Source organism: Calypte anna, chromosome 10, assembly GCF_003957555.1.
Source record: "Calypte anna isolate BGI_N300 chromosome 10, bCalAnn1_v1.p, whole genome shotgun sequence".
NCBI lineage: Eukaryota > Metazoa > Chordata > Aves > Apodiformes > Trochilidae > Calypte > Calypte anna.
The window spans coordinates 5,164,329-5,184,252 of NC_044256.1; the positions used below are offsets into that span (position 1 = coordinate 5,164,329).

At 39.8% G+C, this 19,924-nt stretch overlaps 1 protein-coding gene across 1 annotated transcript in view; it reads left to right on the forward strand.

Moving 5' to 3' along the window:
* The first annotated feature begins 272 nt into the window (after positions 1-272).
* LOC103528550 (neuronal acetylcholine receptor subunit alpha-7) overlaps positions 273-19,924 on the forward strand; it is a 33,482-nt gene continuing 13,830 nt past the window's right edge. Inside the window, exons 1-2 of the mRNA XM_030457055.1 lie at positions 273-344; positions 1,466-1,605. Coding sequence (XP_030312915.1) covers positions 290-344; positions 1,466-1,605 — 195 coding nt within the window. The 5' untranslated portion in view covers positions 273-289. The remainder of the gene's footprint in view (positions 345-1,465; positions 1,606-19,924) is intronic.

Here is a 19,924-nt window from a genome sequence, read left to right on the forward strand (position 1 = left end):
ACGCTCAAGGATTAGGGAAGGAAGGGAAATCCATCAAGCGGAGAGGCAGGACGCGGAGGCGGGCCGTCAACATCCCTCCGCTCCGCCTGAGCCGGCAGCGCCGTAGGGCGAGCTCCGGTGCGGTCGCAGGAAGGGGCCGAGCTGCCGCAGGTCCCCGGGGCGCCGGCGGCTCCCAGGGGCCCGGATCAGCGGTTCGGCGCCGGCCCGCGCCGCTCGGGGCTGGCGGGGCCGGACGGCGGGAGAAGCCGCTGCTGCTGTCACCCTGCCTCGCCGCGCTGGGTCTCCCGGAATGGGCCTCCAGGAGCTGGCGGTGTGGCTGCTCGCCACGGCGGGGCTCGTACGCGGTGAGTGAACGCCGAGCTCCGCGGGCAACCGGGGCTGCGTGCGGGCAGGCGGGATGCTCCTCGGCACGGCGGGTCCTCGGCCCTCGCCATCCCTTCCCCCGCAGCCCTCTCTCTCCCCACACCTGGACGCTGCGGCGGGGGGATGTCCCGAGCCCCTCGGCGGGCTTGCCAGCGCTGGGAGCTGGCGGGAAGGGACACGGGAGACGGACAGAGCAATGGGGAGGGGACCAAACTCCGTCAAGGCACTTAAATGGTGGCTGCTTTAGGGCAGACTGTGGCTTTCTGTGAGGGGGAGTTCCGGACTAGAAAATAAGAGGGAAGAGAAAAGTCTGTTTGGAGTGGGGACAGGGAGGTCTCTCATCCAGAGGACCTGTTCCTTCCCTGACCCAGATTTCCTTTCTTTCTAAAACTGCCTGGTCTACTCTGCTCCATCCAAGTGGACGGGCTCTCCCTAGAAAAACGGCAGAATAAAAACCCTCCCTGGATTAGAGGTGTAAAAAGGACATAAATCCCTGAATATTATCCTGTATATTAATGCAGCGTTTACCATCCCTGCCAGGAATCCCAGACCTTCCCTGCTTTATTTGTAACTGCATGAGTGGAGAAGAAAACAGAGAGTACTTTCCCCAAAGAGCTCTCATTATGAAGCAGTCTGAGAGCAGGGTTCAGTCTAATCTGTGGCCATTTTTCTCCCATTGACTTGCTGATGCCCTCTGCCACATCGGTGTTCTGCTTTTCTGGTTACAGCTCAGCCAGGACAGGTGTCAGAATACAGGTGGTGTGTTTCCTCTTCATCACTTCTCACTGCTGGGCCAAAGGGTGCATATACTGACAGAGCATCATTAGTATTTGGAATTCATCACTCCTGGCCAGCCAAGAAATGATCAAACAGAGAATCTCCCTTGCAGGCAGGAATGAAAAGAAAGAGTGAAACATTTGTGTTAAGATTTTGCTGTAGTAGCTAATGAACTATCACTATAATTACAGTGGCATCTTTCTGGGAACACAGCAGGTAAAATAAGAGATACCTGATGTCTCATAGCAGGAAAAGAGCATCTGTTCTAGCTTTACTTTCTGATATAGAATCCTAATTATTTATCTATCTATTCCTGTGCCTAAAGAGTCCCTGCAAGGAGAGTTCCAAAGGAAGCTTTACAAAGATCTGCTGAAAAATTACAACCCCCTGGAGAGACCGGTTGCAAATGACTCCCAGCCACTCACTGTCTATTTCACCCTCAGCCTCATGCAGATCATGGATGTGGTGAGTCTCTAACCATCTAGGAAAGTATTTTCTATTTCCAAAGGAAGACTACAAGATATTGGAAAGCACAAATAATTCAAGACACAACACCAAGTTTTAAAGATGTAAACTTAAAAGTAAAGTTTGCCTTTTTCTTAAATATCTTGTCAGCATTTTCCAACCTTCTTAGCCTTATGAAATATTTAAAGTAAAGCTCAGAGTGCATACTTTGCCTTTTGAATCCTTAACAGTGCTTAGAACAAGAAATCTAGTCGAGGGGTTGGGGGGGGGGGGAGAGACGCAAACACAAAATGGTTTATTTCTGGTGGTCACTAAAGAACTTATTTTTGAGATGAGGGGATGGAGAGGAAGGGAGTGTTCAGACCAAAATCCAAGTTATATTATTTCTTATCTTATTTAGACAAGATTACTACTTTCTGTATGATTTAAATTTCAGCTGCTTAAGTATTTGCAGCCACATTTTTTTGCTATATTGACAGATATTCCTGGGCAGTGCTTGGCAGGCTTCTAAAATGCAACAAAGAATCTTCTTTTGAGTTCACATATGAGTAATTTAAGCTTCATTCTGTCATAGTTGACCAGAGATCAAACTCAACATGTGAGTTTAAAGTTGTTTGATTTTTTTTTTTTTAATTCAGCTAAGGTAAACAATAAAGTTAATTACTTAAAACAGGTAGTTAGCCTCAAAATGCCATTATCTTTCCATCACATCCTTAAAGTTTGAGGCACAATAAAATTAAAAAAAAAAAAAGAATTATTCATGGCACGTGGCTTGCTTTCTGTTCCTTTACAACCTGCTCTTTGCTAAAATCCAGACACTTCATACACCATTTAAAGGTCACCACAAGCATACACAGAACTCCACAGGTTTAAATGCTCATAGTTTCTGTACATATTTTGCAAGTTTTAGATTCATTAGACCTAAGGTGAAAACTAGGATGTGTATTATCAGTGTGATAATTACTATTTGCCGAAGTGAGAGGAGGCAGTCATAAGCAGTGAGCTGTGTCAGTGTCAGTGCCAGTAAAGCCAACAGGCAAAGTATGTTGGCTCTGTCCTTGTCAAGCAACACAAAAGGCAGAAATGATGCTGCATTAGTAAGGGGTATATGAATTTCACCTTCTAATTTGGTGCCTTTAGAATGTGTCAAGGTAACACAAAGAAAGAGGTCTTCAAAGGGCAGTGGGAAGGAAGTTGAAGAGAACAAAGGGCAGTATGGGAAAGATTCTGTGTGCTTCAAAGGTCAATGCCTGAAGGTCTCCACCTGAGCTACTGCTGCCACTATTCTCACTGGTCTGAAACCTTCACAGGTGTCTCGCCACGTTCAGCAGGAAATGTGAAGGACCAGGCAGAAATAACCACTTGGTTCTCCTGTTCCCATATCATCTGTGTGATGGAGCTTTTATCTAGCTCTTCTTTCCAGTGCATCAGGCCCTTTAGTGCTCAGCAGCAGCTCCTTCTGGCCGGAGTCTCCAGTTGCAGCTATACATTCTGCGTAGCTGTTTTCAGTGAGATTTTTATCTTTGGTAGCAATAGGCCAGTATCTTCGGGAAAGCTTAGCTAGTCTGCTCAAAGCCAGTTCAAACTGAGCACCTGAGAAAACTTCCACATTTTAATGTATCTCTGCAGAACTCAGCACAGTACATGGGATTCAATAAAACCCCTTCCCAACCACAGACTTAATTTACAAGTCTTTCTGTAGCTCCCATTTGGGAAATAACCTGCTGCATTCTCACAGCTACTGGAAGAACTTTGGCTTTGGTACAGGACAGTACAGTCCCCCTCCAAGGATTGTTGTACAAATCTTAGTACAACTCTGTGTTCATTTCTTTAGTGGTTGGTTTATTTTGATAACCAGGATATAACCCCTGATGCTCAGGGTTTTTTTTTGTTCAGTTGGTTTTGTTACTGTTAGCACTATGCTACATACAATTCATTTCAGAATCATTTTAGAACAGGAGAGCTTGAAAAAGCACTTTGTTCCAAAATAAAACAGGGCCGTGAGCAGATCAGTTCTTTCCCTGGCTTTCAGAAGTTGTACTTCTGGTATCATTCTAGATAGATGCTTTTGGCCTGAATATGTTAAGCTGATGTGGTTTTAAATATTAACCACCCTGGGAAAGGTTTGTTGTATGGCCAAACCCTTCTGGTGATGACAGAGCTTAGAGAAGGCCTCTTTATGTCACCAAAAACATTTTCCTGAACTGAATAAGTTGAATGCCCATGAGACCTTTTTCCTACTTGAATCTATACTATAAAGGTTTCCTTTGCATTTCTAAGAGTTAATAGTGGGATGCTCTCATCCTCATTTTCCTGACATGGCTCTCATTATGTCCTTGACTACTGTATGAACAGTTGGCTGTTGGAGACACAAATGGCTGAAGGCCAGCAGGCAGTCAGCTTCACAGGGTTGGTTTCTTCCAGGGTTGTCAAGTTTAATTAAAAAGCAAACCAACTCAAGGACAAGTATTCACAGATCACTACAATCTAGGTATAGTCAATGACTAGCAGTCTTGGCTACTGTGATTCAAAAGGGAGTTTTTGGTCTCATGTGTCTTTCAAAAAAAACCCCTTCAATAATAGTAACCACTATTATTATTATTGTTGTTATTATTATTATTATTATCATCATCATCATCATCATCATCAGTAAGAAGTCAGAGTTTTTGTACTGGCAGTTTAGTTACAGCTCATTCTGCTTGCTGTAAAACTGACTGCATTGCTTTCTCAGAGATCTGGGATTGACAGGAAAGATACCAACCATGAAGTAAATTAAGCTTCACACTATAAAACAGATGAGTTTTCTTCATTGTCAACAAGACTCAAAATGCTGGTGGGAATGACAGCTACTTGCAATAACAATTACTGGTTTAACAAGCTAGAAACAAAACATGTCACCATCATACTTTCCTGTAGTTTATAAGCTCACTTTAATGGATTCTCAGCTGATGCAAGCTGTACTGGGAGTTAGACCCATCCAGAGCAGATCTGTCAAATTCCTGCCAGAACAGATGGAGCTGTTCCTTGCTCCGTTCCACTCTGACTTTGCTGATAGGAAAGTGGAGAAAGCATATGAAACCTTTTGCAAACAGTGGATGTTTCCTACCTTACATTTTTAGTTTAATCCTTTCCTTCTAAAACTAGCAATTATTTCTATCCTATGCTTGCAGATAGGTTTTTCTGTTCATTGGTATTGCAGCTTAATATTCAAGCTAGCATCAGGACTACATAGTGAGGGACCTGTAAAGCTGACTGCACCAACTTAGTTTAGTCCACTAGAAAATACAATTAATGAACCATTAATTGTTCATTATGGAAGCTGGCATGGTATGTTATACTAAGTATTGCTAAATGGGGAGGGAAAAGAATGGCAGGATGAGAAATATGCAGTCTGAGGACACATGAACAAAGAGGAGAGCTAGGAAAAGGAAACTGGGGTAGTGCTTAGAGAAGCTGGAGTGCATGCTGGACCTCAGATATAAAAAGGGAGTTTGGAAGAAAGGTAGAATGTAGGTGGAAAAGAATGGGGGACAAAATGGAAAGAAAGAGGTTTAGAAGAAGTGGATTTGAAAAAATCTTCTACGTCAAGATAGTAAGAACTTTCAAGAGAGATCCCAGGTATCTTTCAGTTCACTTTATTCCTATATTCCTTAGTAGAAAAGTCACTGCTTTCAAACCTTCCCAGACAATCTTGCAATTAGATCAACCTGAAGTGAAAACAAAGTGGAGACAGCCAACAGGCCAGAAATGTTCTTCAGGGACATTTGAGTTGGTTTAATAAAACATGATGGAATAAGAGGTTTCTTTTGGTTTTTATAGTTTCAATTTTCTTGAAATGAGAGATGCCAAGCAATTTGATTAAAGAAATGAAAACATCTACTTCTCAGATTTGCTGAAATCTTGTTTCAAAGCTCCTTGCAGGAAAGCAATATATAGGGAATGAATAGGCTGATATTAAACATCTCTCTGGATCTGAATCAGAAAATGTTTGGAAATATCTGACTTAAGAAAACAAAGCAAAATTTAGCAATAAGCACTGGAGGCTCACTGTCCAAACGGTGAGATTCAGTTACATTGTGAGATTCCCCAGTAACCTGTTCTGAATCAGTGTTTACACTTCATTTCACCTGCAAGACAGAATAATTAATATTTGCATTAAACCTCCAGATGACATAACTTTGAGAGGAGCTCAGTGAATATTGAAGTCATAACTAGAATTTAACATTGTGCTGTTGTGAAAATAAAGGACTCTTTTGACCTAATTTGATGTATATTTTTTTCAAAGCCTAAATTACATGAAATTTTGGGTACTATATTTTAGGAAATATTTGGATGTACTGAAAATAATCCATCTGCTGGAGGCTTTTGTTGGATTAAACTGTTTTAATTTGATACTCAAGTGCTTTCTTAACTGCAACCAGGAGCAGGTCAGTACTGCCTCTGTATGAGGACACATATTTGTATTATTTTTATAATTCCATCAACTATAATGTATTCAAAGTCCAGACTCTCCTTGTGCTAGGATATATATGACTGATATATAAACATAGCTGAAAAGATCATCTTTGTTCCAAAACATTTACAAATTAATTTTATTCTTATGGACTAGATTCTTTTAACATCAGAATTATTCATATCATAACTGTTAAAGCATACAAGACAGTATTAAATAAAGCTTTAGCATAAAAATATTAAGGTTAGGATTAGAAGAATTAATGCACTGGGATAAAACCAATGACTTTTTGATATTAGTTTTCATTACTGTATCTTAGATTTTCCTAAGGAGTTTCAGCAATTTTACTTAGCAACTGTTGAAAACATTTCTGTGTTCTGGGGCTTTCTGGTTTGAATCTAGAATTTATACCATGTTTCTATGTGGAACTCAAGGCAACATTTAGTGAGCGTCCTAGGCTGATCTCAACACTCTGCTGCTGGAAGAGATGATCTCACCAATTTCTGGCCATCTGTTCCAACCCCCATGGCTTGTGCCAGTGCCTGTGGGACTGAAGAGTCAGCTATACCAATTCCTTGAGTAGTCATATTTCCAGATGGCCTGCACTTAGTTTGTATTTAGATTAGCTTAAACTGCTCACAAACTTCTACTTCTGGTGGTTCTTCAATTTAAATCCGTTGTATACTTAGCAGAAAACCAAACTAGTTCCATCTCTATCTCAGTCTAGTTACTAAACCTGGGAAAACGCTGGATCAATTCTATCTTAGCTTGTAACTTCTGTAGCAAGACCTGTGATGTCAAACATTTTGGTGGGTATGAAAGTGCCCATTTTGGTCAAGTCTAATCAGAAATTATTTTATTTCAACTAGAACAATCAATATTTAATGATACAGTTAAGAAAGTTATCTCCATGAATGTTCAAGTTCCTACTGCATAACACCATTTAGTTTTAGTTGGGATCTTTCATGGTTCCTCTAGACATTTTCCATCTAATTAAATAATTTACTGCACAACTGTTTTTGCTTATTTTCTGGTTTCTCCTGTTTCTTTTTTAAATTTCTAGTTAAGAAAAAGTGCTGAATTGTTGTTTGGATGTAGTGAGCAGCAGCAGAATCTCAAGAGAAATCCTGTTCCTTTAGGCTGTTCAATGCTCTTGTGCAGACCAAAGGCAATATGAAAGCATGCAAACTTTTTTATGTTTATCTGAACTTAGTCAAAGTTTGCTCATCTTACATTGCCCTTGGTTACTTGTATGACTTAGATTTATAGATCCAAAGGCTTTTGTCCTTGTTTCATTTTACACAGTGCAAGTAATACAGTTGACTTCAATGACTTACACACAGTGCTTATCAAAGCCTCTGCAACTCACTGTTTGCAGTCTAATACCCTGGACCCACTGGGAAAGATAGTAATGTGAAGTATCTTGAAATTCTAAAAAGAAAAATATGCTGTCATTCAAAGAAGTAAAGAAACAGACTATAAAGCAATCATCTTCCCTGCAAAAAAAGCCCCTAAAACCCCAAAACAAAACATGAACAAAAACCAAAGAATAAATTTAAATCTGGAAAGACAACTAAAACAACCAAATCATGAGGCTTGTTGTGAAATGGCCCTAAAGAAGTTCCTAAGCTGTTTATCAAACCTCAGCAGCCTCTTGGCAAAGAATGGTTGTGGCAGAGTTTCATCAAATCTGCATTATTCTTTTAATTTTTAGCATTCATTTGTGTACATTAGAAAAAGTCTCTCCAAGCCTTATTTTCCTCTCACTTTGCTGCTTGATCTTGATTCACTCCAAGCTAAAGGGAGAAGCTATTTTCATTTTCATCTTGCAGTCATTTCCATTCTTCCATTATTTATTTCTACAACTTTAGAAAACTGGAACAGTGCTGGGATATGCTTTCTGACACTTTTGTTAGTTTAATACCTATGAAAGTGACTTCATTATAACAGCAAACCAAGGCTTCCCCATGAAATATAAAAACTGATATTTTCAACTAACCACTTAAAATATTCTAACAGGTGATCTATTTAAACAAGTAGGCAATATCTCTACCCTATTGTGTTGAGATACTGATAGAAAACTGCAACTTTATTTCTGTGATATTTATAAATGTTTTCCATCTTTCTAAATATCTTCTGGCTTTTTTGCTATTTTTTCCTTCAGCATCTTTCTTTTACCTAGTCTTCACAAACAGTATTAGATCTGGAGAGATATTTTAAACACAGTGTATATTCTGTGGTATGGTATGGGAAGCCATGAATTTAAAGTTAATTTAAGGCATTTTGCAGGAAGGAAAAAAAGAGTGACTAAAGGTTATAAAAAAACCTTCCCAATAATAGTGGAGGACATTAGAGATGTTCTTTGTATGTCAACATCAGAACTGCTGGTTTCTGGTTCTACAGGGGAGGTCTTTGGCATTGTAATACAAATCAGTTGGGGTTTTTCTGTTTGGGTTTTTAGAGAAAGTGTTTTGCTTCACTCATATTTAATATTTTTATCATTCTTTGTGACATGAATAATCCACATGAATCATAAAATCTAAGTACTTCATTTCTTTGTTTCCCTACCACATTGGTATGGATGCCCCCCATTAACTTAAACGGTGAGTAGACATCTACTTGTATGCCACTTGTGAGGAAGGTTTGCATCCTTACTGTGAAAAGTATGATTGTGGTCCTAGAAAACAGCTTCTGTTGTGATGGATTGCTATAGAGTACAGGGACCAGAACAGAACTTTCCACATTTTATGCAGAACCTTTATGAGAACAACAGAATTTGCCAAATCACATCATCTAGCAGTTACCAGTAGTCCTCAGTAATTAGCTAAGAAAACAAAATTACAGCACAGGGCATAATTTGTGGGAGTCAGGTCTAGCTAACTAATAGTTGTTCTTATACAGTGCTTTTAATGCACAGAAGTTTGGGGACTGAAATGAATAACCTCCCTGTAATATGCAAAAATGGTCCTCTTTCCTGAAAATATACAGTTACAAAAGACAACATTTCTGTCACGTTTAAGCACTAGGCAATACATCATGTCACCACTTAATATCCATTTATTTTCTGGGAAAGCTTCTGGAAGTTCTGTGGGCTGGAAGAATTATCTAGGAGAAAGTAACCCATATCTCCCCATCACAGCTGTGCCCTGCTGCTGTAAGGTGGCCTCTGTGAGCCCATGAGCTGGCAGGAAAGGAGCTGCAGGCATTTCAGGGATGATGGCAAGGGAGGTCAGTAAGTCCTGCTAAGGGATGTACCTGAGCTCTGACACCATCCTTGGGAGCACTTATGTTACCAGAGGAGCCTGGGGACTAGATGTTAAACCAGTCATGGTTTAACATTTTTAAATGGTAGTCCTGGTGAATTATGGCCCTTAAAAGAAGTGTAGGTGGTGGTTTGTCTCATTTTAGGGCTGTATTCTCAGATCTGTGCACATACAGTGCCTGCTTTTCTCTCGGAACAGCACACACTATAAAAAGTTTTCAGTAATTTATAAATCTAATAGTGCTGACAGCAGTTGAACAAAGTATTGTCAGTGAATTGCAAGCAAACATTTTTCTATCTATGAACTCTGTATTAACAAAGAAACATTCAAATGTTAATCGCTTCAAATTTAGATGATACAGATGTGAATTCTTCAGTTTCTCCTGAACTCCTGAACTATATTTGCCTGAATAGACTATGAAACAATCCAACTGTTTCCAATTTAAATATATCTCTGAGTTATAAAAAAGGCAAAAAAAAACCCCTAAAAAACTGCAAAGAGGATCTCAATTGGTTGGCAGCAGAAAGCATATACGTACCAGTGCTTATACACAAAGTGAAATCTTTTAAAAATAACTTGGAATTTTAATTATTTATATAGTTTATTTTTAACCTATTACCTATTCTGAATTTTTAATTTTATTCAAAATTAAAAGAATTCTTTTCCAAGAATAACTGGAAGAAGCCCAAAGTAAACCTGTATTTGGATCTATTCTTCATCTATACTTGCATGTTCATGACTGTTATCTGAAACTAGAATTTGATCTGTGAAAAGGAAAGGCTGTTAAAAGTGGCTTCAACAGCACCTAACTGGGAAGTGCTAAGAGCATGGGATGAAGATATGCTGCTGCTCACTAGAAGAAATAAAAGAATACTGAATTTGTCCATTTCATTTCTCCCAAATTCTCTGGTAGTGATGTGAAGCCCTATCTGCATGGGCTATAATCACATCTGCATCTTGCTTATGTTACCCTCCTACTGGAGTAGCCTGAAAGGAAGACAAGTGATAACCACGTGCAGAGCTGGTGGACCCCTGCATGTGTTATAGTTATATGGCAGTGCTGTTTTGGGCTTGTTTGCTGTGTCCAGCCCTGAGTATTAACATTTCCGTGGCTGGCTTCCCATAATTACTCTCAATTACTACACAGTTGTGTCAACTAAGTATCTGAGAGGAAAGGAACAGGCCTTTTACCCACTACCATCAATGCTATGAAATGCAAGTATGAAGACAGAAAAAATACTGAGCACTGGAGGGTTGACTGAACCACACATTGAGCTCAAGAAATTCAAATAACCATTTTTTTATGGCTTTGGTAGTGTTCACTCCATCTCTGACCCCACCAAACTCAAGGGTTCTGCTCAGAGGTGGGAGTTTGCTCTTTTGTGATGCAGAAAGCAGCAGCCAGAGGACTGTGTAGGTGTTCTGACATTTCCATCACAATGCTTTTTGCATTTGTGCAAGTACACACAGCTGGTTTTCATCATTATATTCCTTTCAGCCCAACTCAGTTTCTTAGTACCTTTGTCAGTGATTCTTTACAGGCTTTAAAGAGGGGACCATAACAGGGACCTTATGAGTTTTTCGAGGAAGTTGAAAATGAAGACCCTGTAAAAGAGGACTTTCAAACCTGTCCCTCAGAGGATCTAGAGTAAGGAATAACCAGAATTTCTGTAATGCTGATTCACCCTCTCTCTCTGAGTTATTGATGTGTATTTGTAATAGTTTTGTATCAAGAGCTGCAGAAATGTTTAGCATGATAAGCAATGTATTTTGTACTAGACCCTTCTCCAGGGAATTTTATAATTGCCAGGGTGATGTTTGGCTTTATTCTAGATTGAACAGACACCTAAGACACCAAAGATAATAGATTATGTTACATAATAAAGGAATTCTGGAGCTACTCCTTAATTTTCCTACACTTGGAAAGATAGAGATAAGACAGTATAGTTGGAAAGACTGTCAGGGCTGAGTAATGGCACTTTGCTATCTGTTCTCTGAAGCTACTTGAATAATGTCCATTTGTGGTGGACAGAGCTACTCCTCAGAGTTGTGTCTGGTCAGATGCCTCTCTGTGGCTCTTGTGTGCCTCTTCCTGTTGCAGAAATCACCTGCTTTGCTCCCACTTACGTTTGCTAAACAGACATACTGTGACAGCATTTCCATATGACTTACAAACATTTTGAGGAGAAAGGCTTAATAAAAGTCAAATATGACTTTAAGGTGATTAGCAAGAATAAAAATAGAGTAAGATCCTTTGATATAATACTGCCCTGGCATTACATCTGGGTGTAACAACCTGGCCTCTCAACTTCTATATTCTGCAGCTAACCTCAAGGAAAACAACTCAAGTTGAAAAGCTTTGATTCCCTCCTGTTCTGACACTGTCTAAAGAGTGGGGCTAGAGGGGCTCCCTTATTCCATCTTATCCTCTGGAGTGGTTACTAGTTCCCTGGGATAGGATGCCTGTGTCAGACTGACAATGATAATCAGCACCTAGAGCAAGTATTTATCACTAATTCAAGGTTCAGTCCTCTCCATGGGAGTCTGCTATGGAATACAATGGAATCAGGAATTATTTATAAAAAAACCAGAACAGAACACAGTTATTACTTTGTCCACTTGCAGTGAATGTAACTGCACTTTATAATTATGCTATATTTAATAATTGAGCTGAAATCAATGAATCACAAGAATTCACAAGCTAAATTGAAAAAAAGCCATCCTATCCCTCTTGCTCATCAAAAGAATATTTTTTTCACACAATATAAGCTGAAGTATGTTATTAGCTATGCTGTACTCTGCTCATCTCATATGTTTAATCTCTGCTTGTCTTCTGAGAGATGAATGGATTCAAAGCAAGTACAAGCTCTTGTTAACAATTATGTACCAAAAAAAAAGAAAAAAAAAAAGAACAAACCTACTATTACATACTATTGCAATTATGTCCCCATGGTAACAGGAATGGTACACCATGAGCTTCTTACACATATTTATCATCTCCACTTCTTTTCTGTGAAACTCAATGAAAAGAAACTCAAGCCCACTGCCAGGAAAAAGCCCCAGTACAGTCGATAGCAAGCATGACTGTCAGACCTTGTCAAGAGTGTATATAGAACTGAAATACATTCCCACATTTTAGGAAGGCTCCTCTCACAGATGCTCTGCCCAGAGATAAAATAGCTCCTCTAGGCTCTTTCTTCAGCAGCTTTTCCACTGTGTAAGACTTGCATCCATCTGGGAAGTCCACTGTATGTTTTCAGCAAACTCAGCCTTTCTTCTAAAGCAAGCTAAAGTAGCGGGGGAGAGAGCAAATGGTTCTTGCAGAAGTGTGCAAGATTCAGTTGGTGTGGAGAAACAACTGGCATTTGTCAGACTTGCAAAATATAACACACACAGCACAATTTAAAACAAAACAAAACAACTTCTCCTTCAGGATTTTACCTGAATTAAGCAAAGCAAAACAGAGTCCTCATCTCTTACTCAAAAATCAACCTTAACCCAGGTAAAATTCAAATGACATTTTATTTGAAGAAAAAATTAAAACATTCACAAGGCTAAAAATGCATATCTAGTGCTATCCCAGCAGCACAGAATGCTGTAGTAACATTCTAGGATTTTAGCTCTCAACATTTTTAAAACCTTCACAGAATTTTAACTATAAGCAGAAGCATCCTCGTCTGTTTTATTGTGGTTTCCTTCCTCACCCTTGTTTCTCTCCTTCTTGTGCACCTGAAGAGCACATGAACAGATAAACTCCAGGCTTCAATTCCCATGCAGAACACATACCTGGAGATTCTCATTGTTTTTAGAATTACAAAGAGATCAAGCTGTACAGTCACTAAGTCTGAATTTTAACTGTGAAAAAGCTCATAGGAAACCTTGTATTAAACATGTGGAGGCTCAAGTGTTAAACAGAGACCAGAACTGTAGCTACTCTATTTCCACCACTTAGACCAGGAGATTTCTTTTCCTTCATTCTCATTCCCTTCTTCCCAGCTGCTGGATGCCATTTCTCACCAGTGTTGCCCAGTGACTTGCAGACCCTCCTGTTGCAGGGGCTCACCATACGGTTACAGCTTGTGCCTCTGCATACCCTACCCCACAACCCCTCTGCACCTAGCAGGAGATGCTTGTTTGCATCTGTGGTAACACTCTGGGTTATTTCTGCTCTGTCCCTCAGCCTGTCCCTGTTGCTTGTCCCTGTTACTACATACAAGCATCTGGAACTAATGTCAGCAGATGTGGCAGTTTAAGCTGCTACATGTCAGGCTGTAGAACTGTGCACACACTGTGCTGCTAAGAATATTTATAGCAGTGCTGAAATCTGTAATGCTATGTAATAGTTTTGCAGCAGTCCTGTAAAATATTCATTTGGCACTGCTGCATTGTTATATGTATCTAGAAGCCACTTTCTGTGCATTTAATCTTATGAAAATAACGTGCTTGTACATTAGAGGGAAGATTTACAAAGTAATTTTAAAAAGCATTTGTTGATTTGATACTCATTTAAACAGTTTTATGATAATATGTTTAAAAAACCTCCAAAATATTATAAACAGTAGGAACAATTTCACATGTTCCCCACACACTTGCAGATTGTTAAGACAGGAAAATGCTCTGCAAATACTAATATGGCATTAGAGTAACACCCAAAGGTGAGACCTAGTAGAGCACAGCTGGCCAGCTGTGAGTGCTGCTGGCTCTGTTTCACTCCACAGCTCAGTTAATAAAGAAAATGGCATTGCTGATACACACTGCCAGCCTGGGTGTGTGCATTTCAAAGGCAGATGACATAAGTAGATATTGCTTTGAAATAAATCTTCTGTATCTTGAACTTTAAACATTATGCTCTAATTAAGTAAGCATTTGTGAAGATAGGTCATGTTTTAGAGGTGAGAAGCTGCACAGAACTGAAGTAATGGCAAGATGAGGTGTTGGCTGTCACAGAGCACTATCTGCTAAAGAGAGGAAGCTGGGACTGGAGTGTTTGCATTACCCAGCATGACTTCTAGTAAGTGTGGCCCTCTTCTTAATTTGTACAAGAGATGGTTCTAGTAAACATGGCCAGACAGAGGAATCACTCAATCTAGGTCATGGCTCTAAAACAAAACAAGAAAAAAAAATTAGAACAAGTCTGCAAAGTCAGAGTTTAATCCCACCTGTCTCAGGTAGGAAAATTCACTGGATTAGCAGTGGCCCTCTCCTACAAATGCTTTTAAACTTGTTCATAAAACTGGTCCAATATATACTGAAGTCATTAGCCCGAACACCTTGTGTGGATGATTCAACTTTCACAAATGTTCTTCAGCTACATTTTTGTCTGTTCATTCTAGTTTAGGTTCTCATTCAGCTTTGCTGCTCTGTCCACATGGTGTGAAGAGGCTGATTTTTAAATTCAAATAGGAAACAGAGGAATTGTCACTGCATCTGGGATTGGCACTGCCACTCTGTCCTTCAAAATGATGGAAAATGTTTAGGATAGCAGGTTGGTTTGAAAACATGCCCAACAGTTGCCCTGCACTGTTCCTGGCTACAGATTTAGGGGATGTCAATAACCTTGACTGACTGTATCTCACATGAAAGCAGGGGCTGACAATGGGGGAGTGAGCAGGGAGTCTCTCTACAGGGAACCTGTTTCTTTCTCATATAATTCTAAGTACTTCAGTTAGTCTCAGAATAGCTATTTATTGCCTTTCTTCTCTCTGAATTTACAGCCAAGAGTCAGCTGTCCTAAAAAATATAAATGGATATGGCAGCAATCTTTGTCAGTCTGCGTTATTTTCAGCATCAGAACTCTGCTTTCCTCAGGAACTTTCCAGTCAGGAGCAATTCTACAGAGCAGTTCTCTATTCCACATAGACACGGTGATGCATGTACGGAGTATGAAGAGCAATTCATATGCCATCCATCATGTAGCTGATAGACCCAAGAGCTCAATAAGAAAGGAAGTTATCCTTTCAAATTTCACTTTAACAACCACTCACATTACGGTTTGCCTTAAGATTTTAATTCCTTGATTTAAAAAATGCTAGAAGCAAACATAGTAAAGAAGAAATTTTCAGGCTGGATTTCAGAGATTTGACTGCAAAAATCATCTTAATGCTCCAGGAGATACTTAGCTAAATCCCAATCAGGTGGAACACCCTATGCCTAAATGTCTGAAAGACCCAGAGAAGAGATTTTGAGCTGGAAGGGGAAAAGACACAGAATCAGATATCCTAGCAATGAAGGTGCCTCGGGGCTGAGTTTGGCTGTGAAGTAGAATATGGAAGAGAAGAAAGCATGATGTACCTAAATATCTTCAGCTTTCCCTAAGTCACTAGCAGCACGGAGTGGCTGAGTAGACAGTCATGAAGAGCAGATTTCAAGAGGCAACTTTCAGGAGGCTTTTAACAGCAACAGAATACGGGCAAGTTAGCAGCTGATGTAAGTCATGCAGAACTGGCACACCATGCTGACTGGGCTCTGTAGTAAATACACATCTTAAACTCTGTCCAAACAGTCTGCTACAGTTGCTGTCATTTTAAACAAGTCTTATTTCCCAGCAGTAGGCTGTGCCACTACAAGATTTAAGTCAGATCTCAGAGCTCTATTTTTGTATAAAAATTTTACTGATATGGCAAAAGTCAGAACATCAAATAAAAATATGTGTTGAATTTTGAAGTGGTCTCAAAAATACAGTGAAACAGTGAAAATTTCTATTTTCCACTTATGACTTTTTATGGAATCATTTTGTACTTCATGCATCTATTTTCAAGAAATCAGAAAAATTCTGTGGCCTGTCCCTGGTCTTGAGCTGGGGATCATGGAATTTTATTAATATTATTTATGAATTGATACTGCCTGGTTGCACAGAATCCTCTGAAAAATTGCAAATACATGCTGTTAGCCAAGTCAAAAACATTTTACTATGATAAAAAGGTATATTGCTGACTACTGCAGAAGTGAAGGGTAATTACACTAGCCTATTCCTTTTGTGGTAAAAAGGAAGTTAGGTGAGGAAGAGGTAACAGGAGCTGAGATCTCTTTCATCTCACATATCCTGTACTCTAACTTTGTCAAAAAAACTGATTTCACATCGCTGACTATATGTGTAGCATTTTATTCCTGTGCAAAACCCCATAATATTCCTTAATTCCAGACAAATCCGCCTTTTGGCAGGTGCAATGTAGGTGGTGCCTTAGGCTTCAGGAATCATGAATGTGCACCCATTACAAGACACTGCCTCCTCTACCACACTCCTCAAGATCAAGACTCGTGCTACTTTGCTTGCACTGCTGAGAAGCCTCAAGTCAGCCTTAGTACCAAAGCTCAGCATTAATCTTGCCATGTGAGGAGAGAATAATTGCAGTGCTGCCCCATGTGGACTTGGAGTTAAAAAGAAACGATGTCAGTGTGGTGTTTTCAGATGGGCTCCAGGTTGCTGAAGCTGCACCACTTGCTGCTCTGGCCTCTGCTGGGGGCTGGGCACACAGGGTGCTGGTGTGCAGCAGCAGATGGGCAGGAATGAAGAAGTCCAGGTTTCTCCTGGTCTCCATAAATTTCAAGGAGCTCAGATGTATTTTGTCACTATGACTGATACTTTACTATGGCCATAGCACCCATCTTTTGTCAACTGGCCACTACGTCAGTGCTTAACTCACCCTCCAGCCCATTCTCTCACTACTAATGCTATGAACATTTAGGCTTTGTCACTTTATACAGATGAGTGAGCTCGGTGCCTGAAAAGGAAGAGGAAGAAAGCCCCAAGTTGTGTGAGGCTAAAATTAAACATAACAGGGTTTTAAATGATGGAGGGAAAATGTCACTCAGTGCTACTAATTTGACATTGTGAATCAGAAGCTGCTGAGAGTGTTTAATGAGCAAGTAAGTGCTGAGACAATGAGGTAAGAGCTAATGAACTGATTAACATGCTGGTTTCAGTAGGATGACATTAAAGCAAACAGCAGTAAAAATCTACATAGGGAGTGCCTTACATGTCTCTCAGTGGCTGCCAGCCCATTTTTAAGTTCAGACTTCAATTACTAACTTCAGTCCTCCTACAAGTACTAATCAGGAAGTTACATTATTGCTGTAACAAGGAGTGTCTTAAAATGTTTCTACAAACTCTCTTTCTCAGGTTCATAGTAATTGAAGCCCAGCTCAAAGAGACATTTTTTTGTGTAATTTAGGTGAGATTCAAGAATGAAAAAAAAAGAACTTGGATTTGAAGTACAAGGATGACAGCTGACAGATTTTAGTCAGGACATCACTTTATATATATCTTCTGGGAAGTACATGATTCTTGATAGATGCTGCACACTTACAGGCATGCACACTTATTTTACTGTTTTTCCTCTTGGTTTTTGCTGCATGGCTTTTCTAGTGTGGGTACTGGATGTGCTGACATCCCTTGGATAATGAGCAGATAATATCCCTTACAAAGTCTGTAATGTCCAGGCTAATAGGCTTCACAAAGTATTGTCAAATTCTCATCTCTTTTTTATATATTCTGTTGAACACAGGGTAAGGGAATGATAAGGTGGGAATATGATACTGCATTTCCAGAGATGATCAGGCTAACAGGCTGTTTAAATTGAAAAGACAGACAAAGGGTTGTAGTATTAATAGTAGAAAGGGTCTGCAGTATGACCTGCCTTTCTTCTGTGTTCAGCACTTTTCCTGTAAGTAATTAGAAAATACTGCAAAGTGGCAAAAACTGGTGAAGTTCTACAGCACATTTTAAGCCCACACATCATTTTATGGGGAAGTACTGCACAGTTCTGATGAAAAACAATGTTAATGCAGTTTGCAGTTGAGCTTTGAAAATAGTGGAGAGCTGGGAGAATCACTGCAGGATGTCTCCTGCCCCACCTTCCCTCAGTTTCACCTGGGGGAAAATCAGAACCCTCTAAAACCAGAACCTTTCCTCTTGTGAGTCAATTCAATAATGAGCAAAATGTTGGAAGCCATTTTCTCCAATGAATGCTATAAACCACCACTATAAACCAAGTCACAGCTTCCAGCAAAGTTTTTATAGCTAAGGAGCAATGATGGGATTTACAATTCAAACACTGATGGAAACTGGAATATAGTAATCCAAGTGGGAGTTATTTTGTTCAAATATATTCTTTCAGGCTCTAAATGTTTAAAATAAGAGAAAGAAATACCAGGAAAACAACATGGTCCATCTTCACTTGGACTAACACTGTACAAGCTACTTAGGATTTAATACTCCCAAGATATCCTCTTTGAATTAGGTTTGAGTGAAAGATCACACTTCTGAATAACTCCTGCTTTCAGAATATGCCTGCAGAGTCTCCTGCAGGCAACCTGCAATGGCTCTGCCTGCACCAGCTGCCTGGCAGTGTGATAGGCAGCTGAATCATTTTGCCAGCAGCACAGCTGGATTAAAACACTTACTGACCCCCTCAGGTCTGCTAGTGTGACTGCTCATTGATGGCTCTCTAGCGGGGTTCCGTGATGTGTTGATAGCAGAGCTCCTTCTGCTACTCCTGAAATAGTTCATTTGTGGGCTCGGGGCTTCAAAACAAATCCCCGTGGCGTATCATTAGCTTAAGCATCAGCAGCACTCCAGCTTTCGTACAGTCTTTCCCTGTTACTGAAGAGGGAATTTTGGAAACAGCATTATCTAAGGCTGGGGCCATTTATGTGTGGAAAGAGATCGCACTGGGAATAAAATGTGAGTTAAACTCAGAATTTAACCATGCAGGCGTACGTGCCATTCGTTTCCCACAACATAATAGCTCTGAATTGCTCTGCACCTTTGAGTAGCCACTTACGCCTGTGAAAAGCAACACAACTACTGTCTGCCCTGCAGAGAAACCACACAGCAGTGGTGCTCTCAGCTTTGCTCAAGTGCAACAGATGGAACATTGCACTGTAAGAACGTGTGCTCATGTGGCACACAGAGCTTTCAGAAAATGCTATGAAACTTAATGATAGGTCATCATTGGTGGGATTTACACCTGACCTAAAAATGATCTGATGAATAAAAACATACAGGTTTTTCATGTCCTTAATTTGCAACATTTCTCTATAGACTTTAGTCCATGGTAATATGAATGACCTCTTAAGGATTGTTTCATAATTTATGAATTCAAGATCCCAGGTAAAGCAGCTTTGTTGTGCTTTGTAAGTAGGTTTTAAAAGAGGCCTCAAGTTAATGTTTGTGTGACTAGAGAATAACAGCTGCTATTGGAAATTAATGCTTTGCCTGGCTGACATCTTCAGCAATGCCTTCAGCATGCTTGCTCCATGCTACTTAATAATGTATTCCTGAAAAAAAGGGTTAAAGAGACCTGTTTGTTTCCCCACAATGCCATTTAAATGACTTTTTCACTTGAGATAGTTCTGAAAATGTAAGGTTCATGGAAGTGATGAAGCAGAAAATTGAGAGAAAAAGTGCTGAATCACAAGCTGTATGATCTGTGCTCCCTTATGACATTCTATTTAACTTTTCATTTTACAGAAAAGTAGAAATGTGCATTTGAGGACAGACTTTTTTAATGCACAACACCAATCCCTACCTAAAATCTTTTTCTTTGTATGTTGCATACCTAGTTATGATTATACACGACCTAGTAACACTGGCATACATTTA